Raw genomic sequence first — 27,106 nt, 5'->3', positions numbered from 1 at the left:
TGGGATTACACACACCTGGGTTCCTCTGCCGGTACCTTCATGCAAGAGGCCCATCCGAACGTGTGGAGAGGAGCCTTGAGCATGGCTGTAGCTAGGTTCCGGTGATCTTTGGCCGCTGGGAGCTCTGCTCAGGGTGAGGAGGGAAGCTTGGAGCCCATCCAACTACGAGGGGCCCCGGGGAAGACAGCCAGGCGTGCGGGCAAGAGACTCTGCATTATACTACATTCAATGTTGGGTATAATTTTATGTGTTTAGGGTATAGTTTTAGTGTGAATTTCCTGGACTCATTTATGGACCATCTAAGTGTTGGTGAGAACCACCACCACCACCACCACCACCACCACTCTCTCACTCTCAAAATCTTATAGCCTACTTCTCCCTCTGGGAGAACCTGGCAAACTACCGAGAGTTTCCTATCCACATGAGAGCCTCGAAAACTCCCCATGGTGTATTCATATGCCAAAACCAGTAACAAGCTGGGTCTCATCCCCCTGACCTTGAAAGAGCCTCCAATGCGGCATCTTTGGGAAGGAAGAGTAGAGAGAGGCTTCTGAAATCTCAGGGCTAGGATGAATGGAGACGTTACTGAGATCGCTCGAGAAATTCGATGATCAACAGGATGATGATGATGATGATGAAGTTTTGGTAGATCTTAGATTAAAATTTTTAGACAGACTATGGAGACATGGAATTCATCAATGCTAAAACTGTTTGAAATGTGTTTTCCCCTAATTTTAAAATACCACAACCAGCTTTAAGTTGAGAAGGCTCAATTATCTATATAGTTCTTATCAGAGCATTTAGTCTGTCATCCCTATTCAATCTAAACAAGCTTATGAATATCTTATCCATTTTCCGTAGCATAAATTGAATTTAAACCTTGAAAAAATGCCAGGTAGCAAGAAAGCACAGAATCAATTAATCCACTATTCCATTAAAAGCCAAATTGCTAATGCATTCTGAATGAAACGTCACTCTCTGGGGCTTAAACCTGAATTCATAGATGACTTCTGATCTGCTAATCTGGAAAATTTGTGGTGGATGTGGTCACTATTTCACATGTAGGAAGCTATGAAGCTAACCCCCTAAGTTCTGAAAAACTGTAAACCAATGATAAATATTTACAAACGAAATTAATTTATTTTTTGTTTGAAGGCCACATCGGCAATGCTCAGGGATTACTCTTGGCTCTGCACACTGTAATCACTCCTGGAGGTGCTAGACAGACAATGTTGGCCATCAAACCCGCATTGGCCAAGTGCAAGGAAAGTGTCTTACCCACTGTATAACCTCTCTGGCCCACAAATTAAATACATCTTAAAAAGAAAAAAACTAGTGTTACTGGTGTCTGATGCTAAGAAAAGTGCATTTGTAGAAGAGAATCTATTTTCTTCTAAAACTAAGGAGTATAATTCTCATATTTTGGATTTCTGGTGATGAGAGTCAACATGCTTATTGCCAGTGAGGAATTGGCCTCTGTCACTTATTCACCTTTACCAGGATCTGTGGAAATAGTTTTCTTGAACGTGCAGTGGGTTGGTTCATGTTTTTTGAACTCAAAGCTAGAATAAACTGTGGATGTTGAAAACAATCAGGCAGAAGCACAGAGCTTACAGCAAGCTCTGATGTACGCAGTGTTTGCTGTGTGATTTCAAAATAGCAGCAGCAAATTCCAACAGAATTTGTTTTGTTGGAAAGACACATCAAATTTTGGTTGTAAGTCAGCAAGAGCTCCATTAACAGAAGTGGTCTGATCAAATCCAAGCTTCTACTTTGGTAAAACTTAACCAGAATTGACACAGTTTACGATAAAAGTGGAATGTCACATTGACTAAGAAAGATTCGGTGCTGCATCAACTAGTGTGTGTGTCAACACACCTTGTCTATCGAACTCAAATTTTTATGCTTTCCTAGAAAGTCAAAGAGAACTTGGGTTTGTTCCTCAGAGCTCCTGTCTCTTCATGCACCATCTCAATAGGCTTTTGCCTTTTCCAAGGTAGTTCTTGTTTTAATACTGAATGATGATATATCACTGATTTTTAGAATTTGCTGTGGGTGTTGGGCCTTGTAATTTCAGAATTTGTAATCTATATCTACTTCTAGCTTCTGCCTCAAGATCCAGGGGCAGTTCCAACCCTTACCACTATTGAAGATGAGGTGGCCAGGCTCAACCTTAAGAGTTGGTTGACTCCAGGCCCAACCTGAAGAGAGTTGGTAGCCTCCAAACTGACTAAATTGGCTGTCAGGTGAGACAAGCTGCTTCACCAGATGCAACCGACTTTCCTTCCTCTTCCTGTTGGGCCCTTCAAGGTTCATCTGCTTTCCTCAGTCAGAAGTTTCTAGAGAGCCCAAGATGTTCTCAGGTGTCTGTGGTGATGTGAATTGCTTTTCGAACTTTAATCTTTTTCCTCACTTCCTTCATTCCAGAAAAATGAACACAAAGGGCAATCCTTTGTCCCAAGCATGGGTCCCAAAGCAGATACACAAGCTGGTGGACCTGCTCACCCCTCATGTAGTCTCAGATTTTCAGATTAACTCCTTTAATCTAATTGTTTTAGGAAATATTCAAAGCTTCTCAAGCTCTTCACTGTTGGACACCGACTTAGAGTCCCAGACTGAGTACACTGTATTGGCAAAACAACGCTCTGGGAATAAAAATATGTGAGAGGTTGTTTTCTTGCTTTGTAACTTCTCATCTCAGCAAGAACTCAGTTCTCATCAAGGAGTTTTGTTTATGAATCAGAGATTTTATATATATATGTATATATATATACATATATATAAAGTTCCTTTAAGAATAATTTAAATCAAAAGGCTTTAGACAGCAGGGTTCTCACTTAGAATATTTCCCTTGTCTACAGAAGTCAAACTACCTAAGGAGTTAAGTCTCCTTTTAATAAGTTTTTTCCTAGGATAATAAGTTTCAAATGTTTATTTTTCACTCTGATTTAAAGAAAAGGTAGAATTAAACATACACTCAAACACATTGAATAGGAAGCTATAAAATCAAATATATATCATGTTCCATTAATAAACATCCTTTATCCTTGTTACTAATAAGAAGACATGGAAAGTAAATGGTTATGTCTGTTAAATTTATGGAATGTCCCACTTTTTATGGAGAGAGAGTTTATTTTGACACTCAAAAAATATATACATCCAGTGAATATTAATCTACTTATTCACTTTAAAAACACTTTTTTTAATGTAGGAGTAATGCTATTTATTCAGCCACTGATTAAGCTGACTGAAGCAGACATAAACTCCACATGACTTTAAAAAAAAATTCTACCTGGTGCTATTTGGCCTCCCCCTTTTTAAAATTCTAATTATTTTAGTAGGGAGAAAGTAGGAAAGAAAGGAGAGAATACATCCCCCACAAAATACATACACTTTGTACTCATAAACACACATTTCACACTGCTGTGCAGAAATTTATTGCTCTAAATTGTCATTATTCCTACTCATTCCTCTGAAAGATTTCTGTGACTTCTTATAAGATATGTCCAATGATATAATAAATAGAATTTAGGAAAAATACTTTTCAGGAGAGGTCCAGGTGCTCCATTCCTGTAGAGAAAAGGCATCATAGCTATAATACAATAAGCTACACAAAAAAAGAGAGAGGCTACTTGCATATCATATAAACTTTATCCTACTTGTTTTCTGATTCTTCCTTAATTTTATAAGTGGCAGAGAAGAGAAAGGTAGGCTCAGGAATTGCCACATGCCTTAATTTATGCTATTGGCTTTCAAAGGGTCTGCTATACTTAGAATCATTTTCTTCCCTCTCACCCTTCCCTCTCTACCCTCCCTTCCTCCCTTTCTCCCTCCCTCCATTCCTTCCTTCCTTCCTTCCCTCCTTCCTTCCTTCCTTTCTCCCTCCCTCCCTCCTTCCATTCTTTTTCCTTTCCTTTTGTCTTTTTTTTAAAATCTCACCCCCAATATAGTTTTGTTTGATTAATAGTCAGGATGCTGTTTCTCTATATTATAATGATAGTCTGGTTGAGAAATACATGATTAAACAGTTTCAACCAGTATTCTTCCATCAAGAGGAAGAAATCAAAAGTGAAAGAAACAAAAACATACTTGAGGTGGTAGCAACTGCTATCTAGAGTAAAAGTTGCTATTAATTGACAAAACTATTAATAGTTTCTTAACTAGTAGAAGGAAATAATATCGCTAATAGAGGTTGAACTGTGTGCCCCTTTCCCCTACAAAAAAAAGATAGGTTGAGGTCAGAACCCATAATATCAGTGACTATGACCTTACTTGAAATTCTGAACTTGGCAGATGTAACTGAGATAAGTTCATACCATACTGGAGTGTGTATAACCCAGCAGGAACAATCAGCTAGTGCTATCATAAGATAGCATATCATTTATGGCATATCATATCATAATCTAGGTGGATGCAGATAGGCACAGCAGATGGAGCCATGCGATATGGAGCTAAAGGCTACCATTCGTGCTTCCACAATCTAAGGAGCCTCTGAGGCTACTAGAGGCAGAAGAATCTCACCAGACTTTTGAGCTACCATGACCTTGAGAAACTCTGATTTTGTATTTTTAGCTTCCAGGATAGTAAGACTGCAAATTTTTGTTGTTTTTGAGCCCTTGTATTTTGTGCAATGTCTGATGACACTTTTAGGAACCTAAGACAATAGGTTCATTTTAAACGGACTATATTTAGCCCAAGATTGGGGAGTTCGCATTGTCCAAGGGATCAAGTAGTTCACAGAAGTTTGGGAAATAGGGACGGGGACAACTCATTACTACCAGGTGAGGAGACAGGAAGAGGCATTCACTTTCGACTCGGGAGAAAGGAGGGCACTGTAAAAACGCCAACAAAAAACATTCCTTTACTCCTGGTGGATGGTAGATAAATCTCTAAAGCCCTTGGTTCAAAGGAAGAAAATGTCCTTCCAATGCCAGGGAAATCAAGGGAGGAAAACAAAACTCCTTTTGTAGTGCTGAATCAGATTTCACTGGGAAAGAAGGGGGGGCAGCTGCATAAAACCCCATTTCATTCCCGGAGACATATTTGCCTTCGAGCATTCCTGTTTATTGGCCTTTTCCAGGCTCTGTTTTGACAGAACATTTGAAAGGTTAAATTGTGAATTGCAATGTCAAAATAACCCACTATAAATACATCGCATGTCCTCTCTCACTGTGTACAAAACTAAGCCAAAAAGGCAAAGCCCCAGGGGACACAAGCTGGTCATCTCCTTGAAGAACTCTTCCCCCGGGGCTCCACTCTGGCCAGCTCACGTGGGATCCTTTTAAAGCCCAGATTCATTTAGCTAGAGGGAACTTTTATCTCATGAAGATTCACAGGTAGGAGAGGTTGCACAAAGACAGCAAGCTTGTGTAGACAGTAACTACAATTCTTTTCGATTTGGTTTTTGTAAAGAACTGGCACATTTAGTTTTATTTGTTATTACTATCACTAGTTCAGGAAGGACACCGTTTTATTTAGTTAGCTACTTTACATACTGGACTGCGGGTAGGGTGTTTGCCTTGCATGCGGCCGACCCAGTTTCGATCCCTTCATCCCTCTCGGAGAGCCCGGCAAGCTACCGAGAGTATCCCGTCCAAATGGCAGAGCCTGGCAAGCTATCCATGGCATATTCGATATGCCAAAAACAGTAACAAGTCTCACAATGGAGATGTTACTCTCTTCACTTGAGTAAATAGATGAACAACGGACAACCGTGCTACAGTGCAGTGCTACTTTATATATTATTTTTTATATTATTTTAATCTCACCACGAGAAACACAGTTCTAAAGTTGTTCATGAGGGGTTTCAGTCATATAATGTCCAACACCCTTCCCGTCACCGATGTGCATTTCCCACCACCAATGTCCCCAGTTTCCCTCCCACCATCCCACCCCCACTCTCCATAGCTTGTCTCTATGGCAGGCACTTTTCTTCTTTCTCTCTCTCTCTCTCTCTTCCTCTTTCTCTCTCTTCCCTTTCAATCATTATGGTTTATCACACATGTCCCTTTACCTACTTTAGTCACTCAGTTCTTGTCCAGAGCAATCATTTCCAACTATCATAAGGACGTTGTTTTAGAACCATGATTTCCCTAGGCCTTCTCTGTTGCTTTCTTTTCATGATTTCGTATCGGTTAACAATATGTAAGTGTCAGGAGCATACAGTACATGTCCTCCACATAAAAATTCTAGTACCATTCACCACTATCAAATTTACACGTCAGCCCTCTAATCCCACTATCCTTTTCCTTCCCTTGTGCTAACCATCATATTATTCTGAATACAAGAGTGGGTTTTTGTATTGTTTGTTCATTTCTTTATGTTCCACATATAAGTGAAACCATCAAAAGTATATGAAAGCATTTTTACAGTTGCGCACATTCAGATACTCTTCTGTTCATAGCGGCTATTTACAATAGCCAAGCATGGAGTCTCTCTCAGTGGTAGTAAAGGTGTTTTGATATACACAAACAATGGAATGAACTCCCTTTGTAGAGGGAGACAAAATCTTGCCTTTCATAAAAACACAGTGGGGATTTAAAGTGATTATGCTAAGCTAAAGAAGTCAGAAAGAGAAACACCAAATCTAGATGGTTTTACTCATACACGGAATATAAATTGAAGTAGATTAAATAGGTGAACAGAATTCAACAAAAATAACATCTCATTTTTTCCATTCATCTATTATTATTAAAATAATGTGTTGATTTTCAGCTTTCTCCACTAGAAATCAATACATTTTGTGTTATTATTTTTTCAGTATCATTATAAATTTATTAGTTTAAATAATGTATTCAAATCCACTGCAATTATTATTTCTACCAACGCTCAAATTGTTTCATTTTTTGGCCAGTGGGAGCCTCATTAAGTGGTTCTGAGACCTTTTGAGATGAGTCTGGTATTCTTTGATGGCATTTTTGCTGTTATTAGCAAGATATTTCAGATTTATCTTAGACATTTCCTAATTCAGATGTGGAATTAGCTTCCTAAGGGAAGGAGGCTTTATTCTGTTTAGTGAAAATGGAACTTCAAAATTGCAATCTGAGCACCTATCAGTCTTGTAAGCAGATCTGAGTCTTGGAGGACTTCCTTTGGAGAGGAGGAGGCAATCTAAAATGACCTGAATGCATCTTGTGTGGCAAGAGACTGTGGAAAGAGAATTTAGGATTATTTAGGACTGCAATAGTCCAAGCAGAGATAATAAGGTTTTCAACAACAATGCAACTCTGGGGATAAAGAAGAGAATCCCAAATTGCAAGAAATTCTAGAAACTAAATTTACACAAGAGAATTTATCAGTTGATTTGGTAGTTGAAGGCAGAAGTGTATGAGGTAGGTAAAAGATGAAAGACCTGGGTTCATAGTCCAGCTCTGTTTCTTATCAACAGCATGATCCATGGCTCAATACTTAATTACAAAGACTCAGTGAACATAAATGTAAAATGGAAATAGTAGCTGCCTATCTGTTGGGGATCTTGGAAGGATTAGATGGATTAGATGAAGATGCAGATAAAATAAACCTAATATAATGTGTAATGACTAGCGTATTTAAAAACACACAAAAAAAGAAAGCATTATTGCCACAGGTCTACTTTTATCTTTAATGTGAAAGGTTGGTCTGGGTCACATCAAAGCTTAGAATATTTTAATTTAAAATTGCTCCCATAAGTGACCAATTCTGAAGATTGAAAAAACTAAAAAATAACTTCAATATTTATCATTCAGCTCATTCTCTTAAAATACTACCCAAGACGGTTGTGCTGATCAATGATTTATGCAGCACTCTGGTTTTAGAAAATATAATATTACTTCAAGTCAATTCCTTCCCAGAATCTTCCTTGTCCATTACATCAGTGATATCCTGTAAGTCTTTCTGTGGTATTTGCTTTTCTAAAATATTATTCTTTAAGGTATCCCATCAGAAGGATTTTTGAATAAAAATTTGAGGGCTAGAAATAATTTAATATAGCCACATTCATTGCTGATAAAGAATTAAAATACTGGTACTATCTTTACCTTTTGTTTGTTGTGATAAAGAATTAAAATGCTGGTAATACCTTTACCTTTTGTTTGTTTACTTTTTATTTTGAACCACTCCTGGCTCAGAAGGATCACTTCCGGAGGGGCTCACAGGACCATTGTGATACCAGAGATAAAACCTTGGCTGGCTAGCTGTGTGCAAAACAAGCACCCTATCTGCTTTACTATCTCTCTAGCCCTTACTTAAAAAAAAAATTAAAAAAAAAAAACTATAAGTAATTCAAGCTGTTAAAATATTCAGGCAGAATCAAAATTTTTATGCATAGAGAGCATAAAAATTGAAAATGATCTGAAGCTCGTTTGCCAGAAATGACCATTGTGTCCTACTAAGCGTTTCTCCAGGCAGAGGCATAAACAGAATGTTTAAATATTTTCTCACAATGTCCCTTTTATTGTGTAGCTTGCTTCTTCAATATGTTTTGAAATATAAAATTACAAAATATTGGTTCAATATTTTGTTACCTTTTTTAGCTACCAGTAGTACATAATGAACCACCTCATTCTTTAAGCAATTGCTTTATATGCCCAGCAGAATAAATTGAATTTATTGTCTATCAAGCACTTTATAAACATAGTGTTGCCCAAGAATTAATATTAAAAACTTCTTAACCAAGATAAACAAACAGGACGTGGAATTGGGTGATAGATACACCCTCATCAATTTCACATGTTTATAACACGTATAATACAATGTTTTAATTATCAGAGCTTGGGAGTAACAGTTTTCACTGTTACAAAATAAGAGGTAACTGTCACTGACACAGCATTTTTTTAACCAACATTCTTCCTGAAAGTGAATTAAAAAAAAAAAACAAACAGAAAACAAAACCATCTCTCCTCTCTCGGTTAATCGTCCAAACAAGAACTTTATTCTCATTCTCAGTGGTGTAGTAATTTTTGCTTTTCTCGGCACCCACACTTGTTGAGATTTGGGATATCACAAATCTTCTCTTACTGATGTGTGTTTCTTTTCCTTCCACTGAGAACTTAAGCTCTGCTTCTCATTCCACCGGGGAACATGCAACACCCGTGGATGCAGGTTGAGAGAAGGTCACCTATCTCCTGGGTCACATGCAAACACAAGACACAATTCTAGGTCCATCCTTCAGCACAAGGTCTCTTCTCTGTTTATTCAATGCTGCGTGCTACACGTGACAGTCCTCCCTCAAGGACAGTGAACCTTGCTGAACAAGCAAGACACGCTTTTATTTTTAATTTTTTGGGGGGTGATCAGGGCTTATTCCTGACTCTGCATGTCGGGATTACTCTTGGCAGGCTTGAGGGACCAAAAAGGGTGTCAGGAATCGAACCCATGTTGCCATGGGCAAGGCGAGCACCCTACCTGCTGTACTGTTGTTCCAACCTCACAAGCCACGTTTTTAAAAGAAAGAGTTGGGGGCTGAAGCGTTAGTACAGTGGGGTGGGCATTTTCCTTGTGTGCGGCCGACAGGAGTTTGATCCCCAACATTCCATAAGGTCCCTTGAGTGCTGCCTGGACTGATTCCTGAATACGGAGCCAGGAGTAGTTCCTAAGCATTGTTGAGTGTGACCGAAAAATCTTTTTTTAAAAAAGAAAGTTATCCTTTCCCTCATCGTAGGTCTACAGGTTATTCTTCAGGTTGACAAAACCTGAAGATTTACCATTATCCCTAAAGTTTATAAATGAGTATGTTGTCATTTCAAGCTCATGTTCTTTTCAGAACCTTTAAATAATTAAATGTTCCTATTTTCAGTAAGCTGAAGAGTATTGTATGTATCTATAGAATGATGAAGCTGGAAGATTATGACAGTCTGAATGGTTTCAACATCAGCCATGTCAAGGAAGTTAGCATTTGGTAACAAGTACTGCTATGATATAGATTTTATTTTAGTTGGGACTTCATGACATTTCTATGACCTGGATTCAATTACTTGAATTTTAACCTCACCAATGAAGGCAGAATATGGGGATTGATAGGCCAGAAAATTCCCATTCTGCTCCTGAGGTTATCAGTGATTTACACCCCTCATATTTTAGCATTTGAATTTACATAACCCTCTTAAATCACTGTCACAGTATCACTGTCATCCCCGTTGCTCTTTGATTTGCTCGAGCAGGCACCAGTAACGTCTCCATTATGAGACTTGTTATTACTGTTTTTGGCATATCAAATACACCACGGTTAGCTTGCCAGGCTCTGCCCTGCGGGCGGGATACTCTTGGTAGCTTGCCGGGCTCTCTGAGAGGGGCTGAGGAATCAAACTCTGGTCAGCCTCGTGCAAGGCAAACACCCTACCCGCTGTGCTATCGCTCCAGCCCTTTTCAAATATGAGTGGGAATTGCCAGTCATGCTTCCCTTAGACTCAAATCACTTTTCATCATTAGGCTATTTTTAGCTAATCAGAAAAATGATTTTTAGTCACTCAAACATGTTGAAATAGTGGAGGAGTCTTTATTTTCTCTAGCTGAGCTTAATGGTGACATTTTCTTAATAGGCAAGAGAGTTTAAGAAGTTTCAGCTATTTTAAAGTAATATTCATACCCCCACAAACGTTTTGTATTTAGCTTGAAAATAACTGATTCAAAATTTTAGTTTTAATCTCTCAACGAAGAACAAAAGTCTTTTTGCGTTTCAAAGCCTACTTAAATATGACCCTGATAGTAAGAAAGTTTGTCAGCTTGGAGTGGGGGATATAAAAAAAATTAAAAATTTTTTAAAAATTGAAGTTTTTCATTTTTGAGTTCCCGAAAAGTGCATTTTGATCACAGAGTTCAGCAAATATATTTTGAGTACCCCAAAAGTGTCACACAGCATTCAGCATTGGGAGATTTATTAAGTTTTACCAAAAAGGTGACAGGTGACATTTAAGCAAAGGTTTTAGGGCAATGAAGGCATTAACCATGCAATATCTGGAAAAATTATGTCTAAACAGAAAACCAGCGGTTGCATGTTATTAGGAAGTGAGTGTAGCTGGTACAGCTCCTTTGCGTAAAGGAGAGGCTAGAAGTTCAGGTTCAAGCATAAATGGGACGCCATTCATGGAGATCTTGATGGTCACTTCAAGGACCTGGAGTTTTACTGTGAAGATGATCAGACACCATTGCAGCAAGAAAGTGAACAGGGCAGTGACATCATCTAATTTGTTTCCAGTGCGTCGGCTGCTATGTAGAGAACTCTCCTTAGGAGTGAAAGGGTAAAGGGCTGCCCTGACAAGCCCACCACAGTATTCCAGAAGAAAGCTACCAGCAGCATCTTCGGTCAGAGGAAGTACAATACACTATTTTTCATTATTAGGCTATTTTTAGCTAAACAGAAAATGACAGCAGTGGTTTGAATTCTGGATGCATTTTAAAGGTGGAAAGCAGGTTTTCTTAAAGGGGGGAGAGAGAGAGAGAGAGAGAGAGAGAGAGAGAGAGAGAGAGAGAGAGAGAGAGACAGAGACAGAGACAGAGACAGAGAGACAGAGACAGAGACAGAGACAGAGAGCCTAATATAGCTCATAATTTTCGCCTAAGCAAATAAAGAGCTGGGGTTGTCATTAATTGAAGTGGAAAACATAAAGTCTGGGGGGAGGGGCGGGGGGAGAAGCCCAGGAAATGAGATTTGGATATGACGAGTATGAAATGAATTATTAACTACTCAACTTCTGGCTTTCTCCTGACCAAACAAAAATTTATCATCTTCACAGAATATAAGTTTCCCACGGGTAACTTATATACACTGCTGTAGCAACTAAATACTGGACAGTGTTCAGTAAATGTAGGTTCTCATGTTAATTTAACAAATATTTCCTGAGTATTTATGCATGATTTTCTCTATTCCAGAGGTTCTTAGACTTTTCTTCTAGTTGAATCACCCAGAGAGCTTTAAAATTCCAAATGTATTTCTAGTATTCCAAATACCAGGATTGAGGGTCAGACCACGATCTTTATGATAACACCAGAATCATCCTGGAGGGTGGGACAGGCATCTTTAAGTCTTATCCTTAAGTCTGTTCAAGTGATTCCAATGTGCAGTCAGCTTGGAGAATCACTGATCGATTCCACGTAGTAGAAATAACAGCAGGGACAAACCAGCTAAAATTCCTGGTCTCGGCACTTTAGTTCTAATAGTAGGAGACAGACATACAAAATAAGGCTAAACAAAAGAAATGGTTTTGGGTATCATCCGCTTAATCAGCATTTGCTGGATACTACTGGGCACCCAAGTATATATATTGTCACCACTCTACAAGAGAGAAGAAGCAAATCCCCGAGCTGGCTTTCTGTGTTTGATTCCAAAGACCCTTCGTCCTAGTGTAGAACAGGAACACTTGCTCTCAAGACACCATCTTGAAGGAAATATTGCATACTCCATCCTCACCTGATCATAGCAAGGCTGAGTTTTCTCTTTGTACGTGTATTTAAATGTGAGTCTGCTCTCTTTGAAGTGCGGTTCTAGGAAGGCTGCCTGGGCCTCCTCAAACCACGCAGTTGAATTTATCTTGCATTTTTAGGACATTTCCCAATTCCTGAACCCTTTCACAATGCAGAGGGCCTCTTAATTACTAGCCATATCAGCTACATTTTCATCTGAAAGGCTCAATTGGCAACCTTTCACAGAACTGAAAAGTAAAAGATGCTTGAGTCATCTAAGTTTGAGGAAGGATCCTTTGTCAGACCTCCCACCACACATCCACCAAATGCAAAGATAATTTTTCCATTCCTGGTAGCAGCCTGGAATCAGCCTGACTTCAGCTTCTCCTTTGTCCCTGGTGTAGAAATTCGGAAGTCTCTTCCTACTGTTACTACTGTTCATTTCCATTCTTGCTTGTTTCAGTTTGGGTGCCACACTGAGAGGTGTTTCAGGGGTTATTCCAGTTCTGTGATCGCAGGGGGGGGTCACTCCTGATGGTGATGGACTATTTGGGATTGGGGATCGAACCTGGGGCATGCAACGCATATACTCAACCCATCCTGGTAAGCTATTTCGCTCCGGTCCTACATTACATTTCTTACCCAGTTATGCCTGTAATTTGATGTCTTGCATCCTTCACCACTGATATTTCGTACAATATAAATGATACATGAATATTTACTCTCAAAAACTGTCGATCCTTCCTTTGCTCAGATCTATCTGAATTGTTCTCCAAGAGGAGAATTCCAGGGATCTCTCCTCTTGAATATCATCTCTATCAACATTTTAATTTTTAAGAAACATCATTCGGGAACCCCACTGGCTGAATACTGCAGTGTTAGCCTCTCTCAAAGCATATCCACGGGCAACAAGAATCCATGGCAGAGCCTGAAGCCAATAGTACAGAGAATAGAGCACTTGCTTTGCACCTGGCCAATCCAGGTTGGATGCCCAACACCCTCTACGGTCCCCGGAGTTATGCCAGGAGTGATCCCTGAGTGCAGAACCAGCAGTAAGCCCTGAGCACCAGGGTTGTGGCCCAAAAGATAAAAACGAAAACTACATGACAACAAAAAAGAATTTTCATGACTGGCAGATTCATGACCCATCTACTCAGCTAGACTTCAGATCACGAGATTTCTCTAGGCTCCTCCAATGAATCAGTGGCATCCAGCCCCCTCAGACCCTGAGATCTGCTAAATCCTCTCGTAATATGACACAGCACACACATGATGTGACACAGCACAATGGAATCAGTAGTCATCAATATATCTCTAATTACATATAGACAGTGCATTGTAGCATGAATATGGTGAATTAAAGAAAGCATATTTTATCCTGAAGATGGTTACTACGCTTCCTGAAGAATTCAAATTATAGTATACAGCAAGAGTCACAGAGTACAGAGTGCATGACAATGAAAACAGTGGCAGCAGACTGGCATCTGTCTGCAGCCTCTAAGGGATCACAAAAGCTTTGCCAATGAAAACTGAAGAGATACCAGTAAACAAGTCATTATGAATATAATAGTGGGTGATTAAACTCATTTAGTAATGAGAGTGTGCCTCTGGACTAGACAAAGCTGGCAAAATATACTAATTTTTAAAGTAATACATAATTTTCCAGCCCTACTGAAGAAATAGAATATGTCTATTTTCATAAAGTGGGAGGTCTGAATGATAGTTTAAAATTTATAACCATGTCAAAAAATCAAAATATCAAATCAAATCAAATCTCTCCTACAATTCCTTTCATGTTCAACACCTGCACTAAAGTTCTCATGTCCTTATTTCCTCCCTGATGGGAAAGAAAATCAGGTGTCAGAATTTGGGTTGGAAAAAGAAAGATAATATCATCAAAGTTGTATTTTACCATTCATCTTGTTTTGTACTGAATAGACATGTTTTCTAAGTATCACACCTGGCAACTTCCCACAGATTTTTCCTACTTAACAGTAAGTTACTTATTCAGCTATTTTGCCTTAGGTGTAAAAGGTGCAGATTTCTACCACAGCCCAATTACTTAAAAGAATTTTTAAAAATCAATCTCTCTTGAAATTCTGCCTAATATGGCCCTTTGGGTTCTGGATAGCCATCGCTTTCAAGTCAGACCAACAGACCTACCCTGTGATAATTATCTAAATCGTATATAATTAATATTTGTTAGATGCATTAGAATCCTGGAACAGAAAAGAATACTAAAGTCCAAAACGAATTTATCACTATCTTTTTTTTTTTCCTCTCTTGGCCACACCTGGCTGTGCTCAGGGCTTACTCCTGGCTCTGTGCTCAGAGCTTGAGCTCAAGTACTCCTGGCAGTACTTGAGGGAACCATAGTTCTGCCAGGGATAGAACCCATGTTGGCAGCTGGCAGCACACACAGCAGGCTTCTAACCAGCTAGGACTCTCCGGCCTCTGGAACGATCTTTCTTAAACAGCTGCCAGTTAGATTCTAATGATAGCCCACCATTTTCTCCTGGTCTATATAGTCTTATTTGATAAATTTGCTGTGAATTTTAAGGAAGCTCCTTTGTATGTAATTTACTTCTTTAAACTTTCTGCTTTCAATGTTCTATCTCTTTGGCTCTTATAATTCTGATCATGATGTGCTTTGGAGTATTTTTATTTGGGTCTCTTTTGGCTGGGACCCTTTGGACTTCTTTAATCTGGATGCATGCCTTTCTCAATTCTGGAATTTCTCAGCTTTGTTTTCTTTAACTAATGATTCTTCTGCAGTTAGATTCTGAAAGATTTCTAGTTTCAGTTCCAATGCAAGAGTAGTGCTACCACTTAGAATATTCTGGGTTGTATCAAAGGGACCACTCAAGAAAATCAACAATCAACAGGATGATGATGATGACGATGATGATGATGATGAAAGGGAGAGTCAGAATATGGTGAGTTAATGTGGCTTCAACAGACTATAGCAATCCCACCTATTGTTCCCAGATATATAATGCAGGGTTAATTATATAATAGGTATATAATCAGATTCAAAATATTACATCAGAGAGTCACCACTGAGTCCTAATCCTTATAATTGCTGAAAGACAGTTTCTCTGAAACCCCCATCTTCCCGTGAACATATTGTTTGTATTTATTTTATTATTCTAGTTTTATTATTTTACATGCCATGGATCAAGCATAGGGTCTCATACATTCAAGAATGTGCTCTATAGCTAAACCACATTCCTAGGATTTAGATTATTGTTTTAAAAAAACCAATGATATTCTGTGATTTGAAATACTGTTAATAGCTGTTTTTCATGCATATAATTCCAATATCACACCCATCACCAATGTGCCCACCCCTTCCCCTATAACACTAATATCTCTCCCTCTCAGGTTGTTTTTTAATGAGATTATTCAGGCAAACTCATGGTGGGTGAGGCAAGCTTCAAATTACAGCTAACCTTGAAAATCAAATCTGCCACATTGATATTGTACACATTAAAGGTCAAGGGTAGATAAAATAACAAATTCCCTGTTATATTTGAATTCAAGATAAACAATAAATCATTATTTAGTTTATTGTTGCATGGGAAATACTTAGAATTCACTATTTTATTGAAAGAAAAATTGAATTAGATGCCTGGTATTTTTGTTTACACCACTACGCAGAGTAAAATTAAAATAGCTTATTTATTCAAAAAAATTTTTTTTCAACATGAGATACACAGTTACAAGGTTATTCATGATTAGATTTTTTTGTCATACAGTGTTCCAACACCCTTCCCTTCACCAGTGTTCATTTCCCACCACGAATAGGGACACTGGTGGTGGGAAATGTATCACTGTATCACTGTCATCCCGTTTTTCCTCGATTTACTCGAGCGGGCACTAGTAGCACCTCTATTCCTCCCAGCCCTGAGATTGTAGCAACCTTTCCTTACTCGTCTTTCCCAATGATTGGAGGCTCTTTCAGGGTCAGGGGAATAAGACCTATCATTACTGTTTTTGGCATGTTGAAATGGGAAATGTACTGTAGAAAATAGATGATTTTCAACTGACACGATACCAATTTGAACCAATGAAAAGCACAGATGAAAAAAATAATGTAATTGTCTATGTCTTTGCAATGATTTGCATTACTTACAAAATAGAAAAGATCTCAAGGTTTATAAACATTAAAGTCTGTAAAGAAATTTTTTACGTTACAAAAAATTGTGATGAATAATCAAATCACCACATATCAGAAAACTTAATATTCTACTAATCTTCATCATTTAAGTAATTTAAACTGACTTAAAAGCAACACCATGAACAGCTGCACAGAGCAGTCTTATTTTGGAGTCACCCTGTTTGGATATTTATTAGTTCTGCACTTTCACAGAAAAAAAGAATCATTGCTTAAGGCATGAAGACACTACTTGCCCATCTCTTTTCAGAACTGCCACAGTCTTTAAAAGGACGTGCTCATTTTTCCAAGCAACTGTTTTATTCAATATCTTATTAGAAAAGCAGACATTCTATTCTAATACTAATGTATCCAACTTCAGTGACAGTTACTTTCAAAAGGAAGCACACTTGTAAATTCTCAGGCAGATTCCTTCTATGTGGGTATTAAGAATCCCATCTGAAATATTTTTTTAAAAAATCTCTTCCCATTGTTTTTAGTTGGTACTCCACTAAAAAAAATCATGTTGCATAAAAAAATTTGCTTTAAGAGTGTACATACTTGGCCAATATTTTTGCCAGATAAACATGAACACAATTAGATGAAATCCAAATCTGCTTATTAAGTTAGGAATTTGGGAAATTATTGATCATGTGGGTTCTGGAGAATCATTCTGGATTACACTGATACCATGAGTCACCTTTTCTGAAACTGTTTGATTTAAATAATCCAAACCCTGTGGCCCTGAGAACCCAACCTTATGTTTTAGTTGAGTTGGGCTTTGAGCACCTGTTTGCAAAGGACCTTGTGGAAGAAATCAAGTTCTTGGTGAAAATTTGCTGTTCTTTGTTATCAAGCCTTTTTGAATTGTTGTGCTAAATTCGAGTTGGCACATTATTAACCTTTTCAAATTAGGCATTTAGTAGGCTCAGCTGAATATTTTCTTAATTTGCATATGAAAGTTTGCCAGAACAGCTGGCATTATGTTATGATATTAATTGCAAACTTTGATTGCTCTAGTCCAAGCATAGACTTATCCACTCTGATTTTGGCGATGATGATCTACTCACTGTCCAGTAGAGTCAACTTTATAAGAAGAATAACAATACTAGCTAATACTGAACACTTTCTAAATCCAGGGTGTTATGGGTCTATTCAGTCATTTAACACTTTCATCAACCTGATGAGGTTTGATTAGCACAGTTTGGTTGATAAGACAACTCCCGGGTCATTAAGTTACTTGTCCTAAATTCACAGTCCTAGCTTTAGGACCCAAGCAATCTAGCTGCAGAATCTCTGTGCTCACTACTTTGCAACACTCCCTTACCAAGTCTCTCAGATAACAAAGAGAGCTTCCATCTCATCGGGTTGAATTTCAGGTGAAAGAGGTGTCACTTCTTTGTGACACAGACTTGAGTTGAAAAGAAGGTAACCTGGCTAAAAGAATGGAAGCAACCATTCATATTCCTTGCCCCACAGGCCGATCTCTCACCACACCACAGGGGTCCTAGTGTTCCTCTCAACATGGTGCATGCAATTTTGGTTTATTTTTTAATATATTTATTCCAACAGTTATATTAAGGCTTTAATATGTTGATGAATCAGGACCTGTAAAAAAAGAATAGTCATGAAAAAAACAAGGGTGGGGATCTCCCCACAAGGAAGACATTCCAATTACTAGTTGCCTAGAGAAGAACTATCTGTTTTGTCATAACATAAGCACAACCTCTAGCTAGGAAGCAGGTAGAAATCCAGTTCCGCAGTCTTGATCACCAAAGAACTCTAGGTTTTAATAAGGGGGTAGACTGCAATATTACTTTCCCTGGGCTAGAAAAGGCATAGACAGAGCTAAACCCATGGCAGAAAAAGTCGGATTGTGGTGGCTGTGCTTCACTTATACGTGTTTCTCTTTTTATTTTCTCCTTGAGAATTTGAAAAGTCTTTTGAAACTGCAGTACAATCCTGTTATCTCATGAGAGACTTGTTAGGCCAATGGGCCACAGAGCGTTGATGGGCAGCAGCAATGGTAGGAATGAAGGAAAAGAATCCAGAGGTGACACTGAGATGAATAAAGCTACCTGTGACCCGCTGTCCACCATCCTGCCTGTTCAGTTCTGCAGCCAAGTTTTGAAGGTCCTGGCTTCCATTTTATTTTATTTAATTTGAAATTTTGTTTTTATAGTGGATGGAAAGCTCCCCGTGGCATATTCCATATGCCAAAAACAGTAACAACAAGTCTCACAATGGAGACGTTACTGGTGCCTGCTCGAGCAAATCGTTGAACAACAGGATGACAGTGCTCCAGTACTAGAGTGGATGGAGTCTGGGTCACTCCTGGTGGTGCTCAGAGGAACATATGTAGTTTCAGGGATTGAAGATCAAACTGGGGTCAGTCACATTCAAGGGATGCTGCTTAATCTCTGTACTCTCTCCCACTGCTCACTTGCATTTTAATGTGGAGACAGTACTCTTGCGTGTGTTGTAGGTATAAGGGGGTGATGGACAGTACAAGGTTGCTTTCTTATTAATTGATTTGAGGGCCATGCCCAGTGGTGCACAGGGCTTACTCCTATCTCTGTGCTCACTTACTTCTAACTCCATACTCAAAATTCAGCGATCACTCTTGGCAGAGCTCAGGGTGGAAACCAGGTCAGCCACATGCAAGACAAGCATCTTAACTGCTATATTATTTCTATCCCCCACCCTTCTTTTAAAAACAAGTAAATAAATGTAGTGATCTACTTTTTTTCTGGGTTGTTGACAATGCACATATATTTGTAAGTGTCCATTATGCAAACTGAAAGAAATGCTCTGTATATACTGAGTAGGTATATTATGCTAAAAAAAGAAAAAGCTGTAGAGCCAGAGCGATAGTCGAAATAGTACAAGCAGGTAGGGCTCTTGCCTTGTACAAAGCACGTGACTAATAGGGGTTCAAGTCCCAGCATCTCACATGGTTTTCCCAGCAATGCCAGTAGTTATTCCTGAATGCAGAGCCAGGAAAAAATATCCCCTGAGCATGGTCAGGTGTAGTCCCCAAACAAAATAACAAAGTTGCCTGCAAAACCCGTTTCTGGCTCAATAAAGTACCATCTGAAGGTTTTAAACATTTTCTAGCAGCCTCTAAAGACTGGTAGAAGAGAGAAAAGAATGAAAGAAAAGAAACAATGGCCTTGTGAAACTAAGTAAAGCATCGCCCAATTGAATAGAATCCACCATTAGGGAACATCTTCTTTTTGATTAGAAGAATCAAATTCTTCTAAAAGTTTCTGATTTTTTTCCTCTTCTCTCTCTCTCTTTCTCTTTTTCTCTCCCTCTTTTAATTTTGGCAGTGCTCAGGGCTATTGCTGGCTCTGTGTTCAGGAGTCACTCCTGGAGGGGACTCTGGGGATCAAAATTGGTACCAAGAACCAAACTGGTTAGGCATAAGAAGGCAAGAGCCCAAGCTCCTGTTCTACCCTCTCTAGACCCTAATTATTTTCCTAGCTCCATCTAATGCTTCCTACTTCATTTTTTTTCAAGTTTTCCTCTTTTATTTTTAACTGATGGAAATGAAGACTAGCACTCTTTGATCCTAATGCTGACAAGAAACTGCAGAAGTCTCCAAACAACTGCTATCAGATGTTACACTAGTTTATTATAAAAAAAAAAAAGTCTGAAATAGCTATCATCATTATTTTAAGTATTATTTATTTTTATAGATGTTTATGTTTTGTGTATGTATAAATATGAATTTCACAGTCATGCTTTAGTATGTATTTGTATTATGCAGCATTAAATATATGTGGTTTACCATAAGACTAAGCATCACTTGTATCACTTGTCACTTGTCATCCCATTGATCTTGGATATAGTAACGACTGAACATATGCATGATATAATAATTTGTTCAATAAACACCTATTATTTGCCAATAACAAATAAATAAATAAATAAATAAATACAGCATTGCCAAGAGAGCTTCTCCGGAGTAGCCGCCAACATATACATGCCACTTGCACTTCAGAAACCCTCATCCCTTTCTCCATCACCATAGCACGCATTTTTTTCCTAGAAAAGTGATCACTTAGCTCCCGAAAACAACTTATTTTGGTATGAAAACATCTCATGAGCCTTTGTGCCTAGTTTTATATTATTTTCCTGACCACGGATTGCTAGTAGCTCTAATAACACATAACCCCAAGAGAAATTTCTTCCAAGGCATGAACCATATAAGGGAGGATGAGGCCTCGTTCCTCTCTGGGAAATGTACACAGCAGAGTCCTAACTACATCTTCTCGGGTCAGGAAAGCCCCCAGAACTGGCCGGCTGCGATCTTGGTTGTGACCTCGGGTCTCTTGAGGCTGGAGTGGGGATGAGGCCATTTCTGCATCTCAGCCGCTGTTCTCTGTGGTGGCAAAAAGAGCTCGTGTGCTGAACAAACTGCGCCTACAGTTCACTCTGGCTCAGGATGGCCCTCGCTGCTTATTTCATGGCCCGATCCACATGCAAAGGACCTCCCATACAGATGTTTTCATACTAAACTAAGTTGTTATCAGGAACTAAATTATCACTTTTCTGTGTGCCTTCCTTCCCAGCCACCACCACACTGCCCCCCTGTTAGACAGTCACTTCGGGGGGGACTTTTATTTTTGCATGCTGGGTGTGAGAGAATAGTAGCCCTAAAAAGCGAGATCCCAAATGTAGAGCTACAGATAAATAATACAGGGTAAGTTTTATATTGTAGACGTACATTTTATTAATGTATATTCATCCTATCTATTAGAGCTCTAAAATTGGCCAATGAAAAAAAGCTAGAGCTGCTTTGCAAAATACGTCCATACACTGTCTAGTAGAGCTAAATCTGGTCTTGCCAACTGTCAGAGCTGTTCAAAGAAAAAGCGGTGGGGGAGGAGATGGGGGGGTGGAAGACATCAGGGAGAGATAAAATTAGCAAACCCACCTACCAACTGGCTATCCGCGGGCTCACCCAAGATTTTCTCAGCCTTGCACCTCCCGATAAGATTTGTAGTGAGGCAAGAGTAAAGCATGCATTCCGTAAGCATGTTTAGAGTAAAGCATGCATTCCGTAAGCATGTCTAGAGTAAAGCTGCATTCCGTAAGCATGTCTTGTTTCAGGCGCCGGCCGGCGGCGGCAACACCACACAGCCCCCGAGGCCCAGAGGTGCTACCTGGGCGCCAGACGCCAGAGCCAGGTGGGGATTCCCTAGCCTAGAGGCTCAGCAAGCAAAGGGGAGGGGGGCAGCAGCCTTAAAGTCTTAAGTTAGGAAACTTTTCCACCAAAAGGCATTATCCTTTTGTGAACTGCCAGGAAACTCCTAGCTTCTTTACAAGGGGGTGTTAACGCTGTGCGCCCACAATGACAGGAACCCCAGGAGCTCGGGAGGAAGAAAAACACAGATTTACAAGCATTAAGTCCCAGCGTCGTGTGCAGTGTGCCTCTGGAACATTCCTAGCTAAACACACCAGTGTCCGGCGCGTTCGAGCGTCTTTCACCGGTGCCCTTTTCGTCGTCAGTTATTCTTTGCCGGGCTGCATTTTCTGGAGGAAAGACCGGTGCACATCCCAACTCTACTTAATGCTTAGTTGTTTGGGATCTTTCCCAGTCCCCGGAGCAAGCCAAATCAGTTCTCGGCTCCAGCACAGTCCCTGCCAGAGGTGGGGGATGTCACCAGGCGGGGTAGGGGGGACCACATGGAGCGGCGGCGGGGGGGGGGGGGGTGTGCATGGGTGGATACCGGTTTTTAGCCAAGTTCATAGTTCCTGCACGGCCAGAATTTGGGGGAGGCTCCGAAGCACTGCATAGAATAGAACTGCACCCCCCTCGGCGGTGAGCTTGAGCTGGAAGCGGCTGGGGCAGCAGCCCGGCGGTAGTGCCGCATCACCCCCCAGCGTACCTAGCGAGGGACACTGCAGATCAGAGACCGCCAGGCAGCCCGGGGACACACAGCAGCGCCGCGGGGCGCAGCCGCCGCTCTGAGCCTCCTCGGAAGCGAAGCCTTCCCCTCTCCCACACGACACTGCACCCGCTTTTTATTTCCTTACCCCCTCCCCTCCACCCCGTCCCCGCTCCCTGCCACACAGGATCCCCCTGCGTCAGGCTGTGACCCGAGAAGCCTAGAGTGGCCGCGGCGTCCAGCCAGCGTGCGAACGGGTCGCTCGGCCACCTGTTCCACGAGCTTGGGAGTTTGTGCGCGCTCGGGCTACGGCGGGAACGACCCTCTCTCACCTCCCCCCACCCCAGAGCGCCCCGCACAGCCCGCGATCCCCCCCAAGACCCGCGTCAGTTCCACCCCGAGTGCGCCCCGCGCCGAGCGCAGCCCCGGGGACGCCGAGACGCACTTGCCGGGCTCCCAGCCCCGGGCCCGGCTCCCGGCGCTGCAGCAGCCCCCCCCCCCAGGGGAGAGCGCCCCCCCAGTACCTGCGGCGAGGATGCACAGGGTCCAGAGGGTCTGGCCGATCATGGCAGGCGGTGCTCGGTGCCCCGCGCGGGGCTGGCGGCGCGGAGAGAGGCGGCGGGGCCGGCGGGAGGCGAGCGCGCTCAGCTGCGGTTCCTCGGGCGCCCCGCGCGCTTCTGCTCCATCCCGCGCCTGCCGCAGCCAAACCCCTCCCAGCCCGGCCCCGACGCCGTGACGGGCTTCCCCCTCGCGCGGCGCTCGCGTCCCGGGAGTCCCGGCCCAGGGCGGCCTCTGCTGGACGGTCGGGGCGCCGGAGCCCGGATTCCCAGGGATTCTGCACAGGCCTGGCGACAGGGCGCCGAGGGATGGAATAGAGGGGAGGGGGACTGATCCCGGGGCTCTCTCTCAACTTTTCCAAAGCGACTGTAGGTGGCACCTTGGAGACCCCACCCCCGTGCATGAGCTCACACGTTTCTTTCCGAGTACCCCCGCTCCTCCATTTCTCCCCAGGGTTCTTGCTGGCACGTCAAATACACGCACTTGCAACCTCTCTGCACTTGTGGTGCCCGAGCCGGGCTGTGTGCTCCTCCTAGATGCAATAGCCCTGGCATCACGTACGAGAGAATGGGGTGGGTTAACTAGGAGCCTCCGTGTTCTAGGGCATTGTGGTTTCTTGTAACAACGTGGGGATACGTGTTCTCATTCCCTTTGCTGCTGCGAGAGACAGACACAGAGATGAGTAATGTGGCTCAAGGTGACGTCAGTGGACTCCCTCGCTGGCAAGTTCATGCGCTAGCACTCTAATAAAGGCTGTCATTTCCGGAGTTGTGGAGGCACCTTGGACAACTCTCCAGTCGAGCTCATGTTAGAATCATTTGACTTGGACACTGTTGTAGAGTCATTTCCAGGTAAGGAGAAGGATGCGCAGATGGTTCACGTGTTCTCTGGGGAACATTAGCTCATGGTGTAAATCAGACACCTGCCTTGGTAGCGGCGTCTCACCTAGTTCTGGCTACCCTCTTCAAGATCCAAAGGTTCTGCGCATTCACACAAATCAAAGCTGACCTCGCACTTCACTCCCCTTTGATATGCGATTTCTCACTATTTCCATCAAATTGCAAGTCTCCTGGTATCTGTGTTATCATTAGCCTTCCTGGAGGACTGATTTGTTCAGAACAATTAGCTCCAGGAAACAACTTTCTTTTTCTGACTCCTTCCTCATTTACCAGTGCTTTGGCTTTTATTGTCTCACCCTTTTGGGGCCTGATCATGTAGTTTTTCTTTTGTCCGAGTAAATTGATTGATTCTTGTTGGAATGAGAAATGAGAGAGATTTCAACCAAGTGCTCAATCCCTCTTTCTCTTCCCTGTCCAGAGAACCGACAAATTCCATTTATTAAACAAATTCTCTGAATGTTTTTGACCTCGAGGTCCTTCCAGTTCCTGGAGCAATCTACATGATTCTGACTACTTTCTGCATCTGGGCTGTGGTTGTCATGGAGGCAGGGACCACACACAAGTGGGGTTTTGCAAGGACAATCCATGTGGCACTGGTGACTTTAAATAGGGCCAGTTAAGTAGCCAAGTTTATGACAGAAATAAAGGATTTCGCTAAACCACTTCATTGAAAAAAATAATTGAAATTCAGAAAAACTTAATGGAGCCTTCTGGAGAGCAAACCATATGTAACTCTAACTTTGATATCTAAGATGATGCTTTGGTAACCAAAGAATGATGTTCTTCACATACTAACCAGTGAAAATACATACAGACACAGAATAGAGTTGAGAACAATTCCTTTAAAGCTATTAATTTCTATGAAAACAATTAAAGCTTTTCATTTGTGGTCTAATTTATGGTTCATTTAATCAAGCACCTAATCACTTCCTAGGTCCCAGATGTTGTGCAAGACTGTAGAAATGTAACAGGTTTTACTAATCAGGGTGAGCTAGGCTATGCCTATTTGATACATCACCTCTAAATCCCAATGGTTTAAGCAATGAGTTGAGTTCTTGAGGTCAGAATCTGCTGTGGGGACTGGAGAGATAGTACCGCAGGTAAGATTCTTGCCTTGCAAACAACGAACCCAGAGTAAATCCCTGAGCACAGCCAGGTGTGACCCCCCCAAACAAAACAAAACAAAACAAAACATGCTATGGGTCCAGAGTAACTGAAGCAGTGTTGCACCTTCACATTTATTTGAGAAAACAGAAGCAAAAAGTGGAGAATTGATTATTTAAATTCTCACCACCCAGAAGTGATGCTAACGCTCATTATGCTTTGGTGAAAACAAATAATATCCAATTCTTTTTCAATGTCTTTCATTTTTTTTAAATAAAACTAAATCACTGTGAGATACTCAGTTACAAAGTTGTGTATGATTGGGTTTTGGTAATACAGTGTTCCAACACCCATCACCAGTACATTTCCCACCACCAATGTCTCCAGTTTCCTCCCCCCCACACCACTTAGTCTGCAATGGGCACTTTTCTTCTCCCTCCCTCCCTCCCTCCCTCCCTCCCTCCCTCCCTCCCTCCCTCCCTCCCTCCCTCCCTCCCTGCCTCTCTCTCCCTCCCTCTCTCTCCCTCCCTCCCTCTCTCCCTCCCTCTCTCCCTTCCACTCTCTATCCCTCTCCCCTCTCTCCCTCCCTCCTCCCCTCTCTGTCTCTCTCTCTCTTTCTTTTTGTGCATTATGGCTTGCAGTATAGTTACTGAAAGGTTATCATGTATATCTCTTTTCCAACTATCATTGTCACAGTGGTCCCTTCTTTATCCTAACTGTCTTTTCCCCCTCTCCATCCCCCCTCCCACCCCCACGCACTTGTGGCAAGCTTCCAACTGTGGGTCAATCCTCCTGACCCTCATTTCTATTGTCCTTGGGCATTAGTCTCATACTATTAGACTGCACAAATGAGGGCAGTCATTCTTGTCTGCTCCTCTCCTTCTGACTCATTCACTCAGCATGATGCTCTGTGTCTGTGAGTTTCCAACAGAGAAGTGGCATGGATGCGCGTAGGACTCAAGTGTTCCAGTGTTCGGTGGCCGAAAACCAATTCCCTGGCCAGCCCATAGGACAGACAGAAGAAAGAAAGGGGGAAACAAAGAAGCAGGCCCCGTAGTCGGTTTATTTCTCTCTCCTCCCCAACACAGTCTGATCTCTCTCCTTACAGCACAGAGTCATAGTTTTAATCATAGTCCCAGTCATCTTGGTTCCCTCATCCTCGTCCTCATTATCTTCATCTTCCTTATCTTCTTCCTAGTTCTCCTAGACCTCAAAGTCTTTAATCTTCCCCCTTAACCATAGTTATATAGAAATCATGAAGGGAGGGGTACACATAGGCGGGGCTGAACATTGTCATAACAACAAACAGAGGTAAAGCCACTCCTTCAGGGGAAGTTCTAGGAAGTTAACTCAGAACAAAATCTCATCTGAGGGTTCAGCTACTAGGAGATCTGCTCAAGAGCAGGATTCCATCTAGGATGTATTGCTTTCCCATTCCCTCAGCTAGTCATCCATTTAAACAATCATAGTAAATTTACTTCTTATAATATTTCTAGTCATTTTGTATAAACACAAAGATATATTGAGTTTAAAGCTTGGCTCTTTCTGGGGACATCTCGCAGTATGTCCCAGACTACAGTCCTCAGGCCAGGTTAGTCTTTCCTAAACCCAGCAGGGTCCTTATTCAGTGACTTCTTTTTGGGTCATGACAAAGTTTGTTTCATGATCATGCTCTTAACTTATTATAGTTATGGTGCTTAGCTTGTCCCCTTTTGATGCCAGCATGGCGTACAGCTTGCCCTGGGTCCATCCAGTCCCTTCATCAGGACCCTGTTTTTTGGAGTGCTAGGAACCAAGGGCAACTGAGACTTAAGTCAAGTAAATATGGATAGATGCCCAGGAGTAAATATTATTTGGAGTCAATTAACTCTCATGTTACAAAAGCATAGCATCAACTGTCTTCTTGTGTCTATACAAAAAGGACATTGCTAAATAAACCATGCAAAGGACAGAAAGGAAAGAGAAAAGCAATATAGGATTATTAGTGCTTGATGGAATTGGGTGTGCCTCAGGGGCACTGTTGTGGGAGTAGCTCAATAAACCTAAGCTCCCTGTGGGAGGAGCACAGACAACCCAATGTTATCCAACACATGTATAAGCAAATTTCATGACTTTAT

At 41.4% G+C, this 27,106-nt stretch overlaps 1 protein-coding gene across 1 annotated transcript in view; it reads right to left on the bottom strand.

The window, feature by feature from the left end:
* PARM1 (prostate androgen-regulated mucin-like protein 1) overlaps window positions 1-23,365 on the bottom strand; it is a 104,830-nt gene extending 81,465 nt beyond the window's left edge. The window contains exon 1 of the mRNA XM_055140217.1: window positions 22,953-23,365. Within this exon, the coding sequence (XP_054996192.1) occupies window positions 22,953-22,995 (43 nt within the window). The 5' untranslated portion in view covers window positions 22,996-23,365. The remainder of the gene's footprint in view (window positions 1-22,952) is intronic.
* Between the last annotated feature and the right edge of the window lie 3,741 nt (window positions 23,366-27,106).

This window comes from Sorex araneus, chromosome 5 (genome assembly GCF_027595985.1).
Source record: "Sorex araneus isolate mSorAra2 chromosome 5, mSorAra2.pri, whole genome shotgun sequence".
Lineage (NCBI taxonomy): Eukaryota > Metazoa > Chordata > Mammalia > Eulipotyphla > Soricidae > Sorex > Sorex araneus.
Note: the sequence above shows the minus strand (reverse complement) of the source record. Positions and strands in the feature narration are given on the sequence as shown.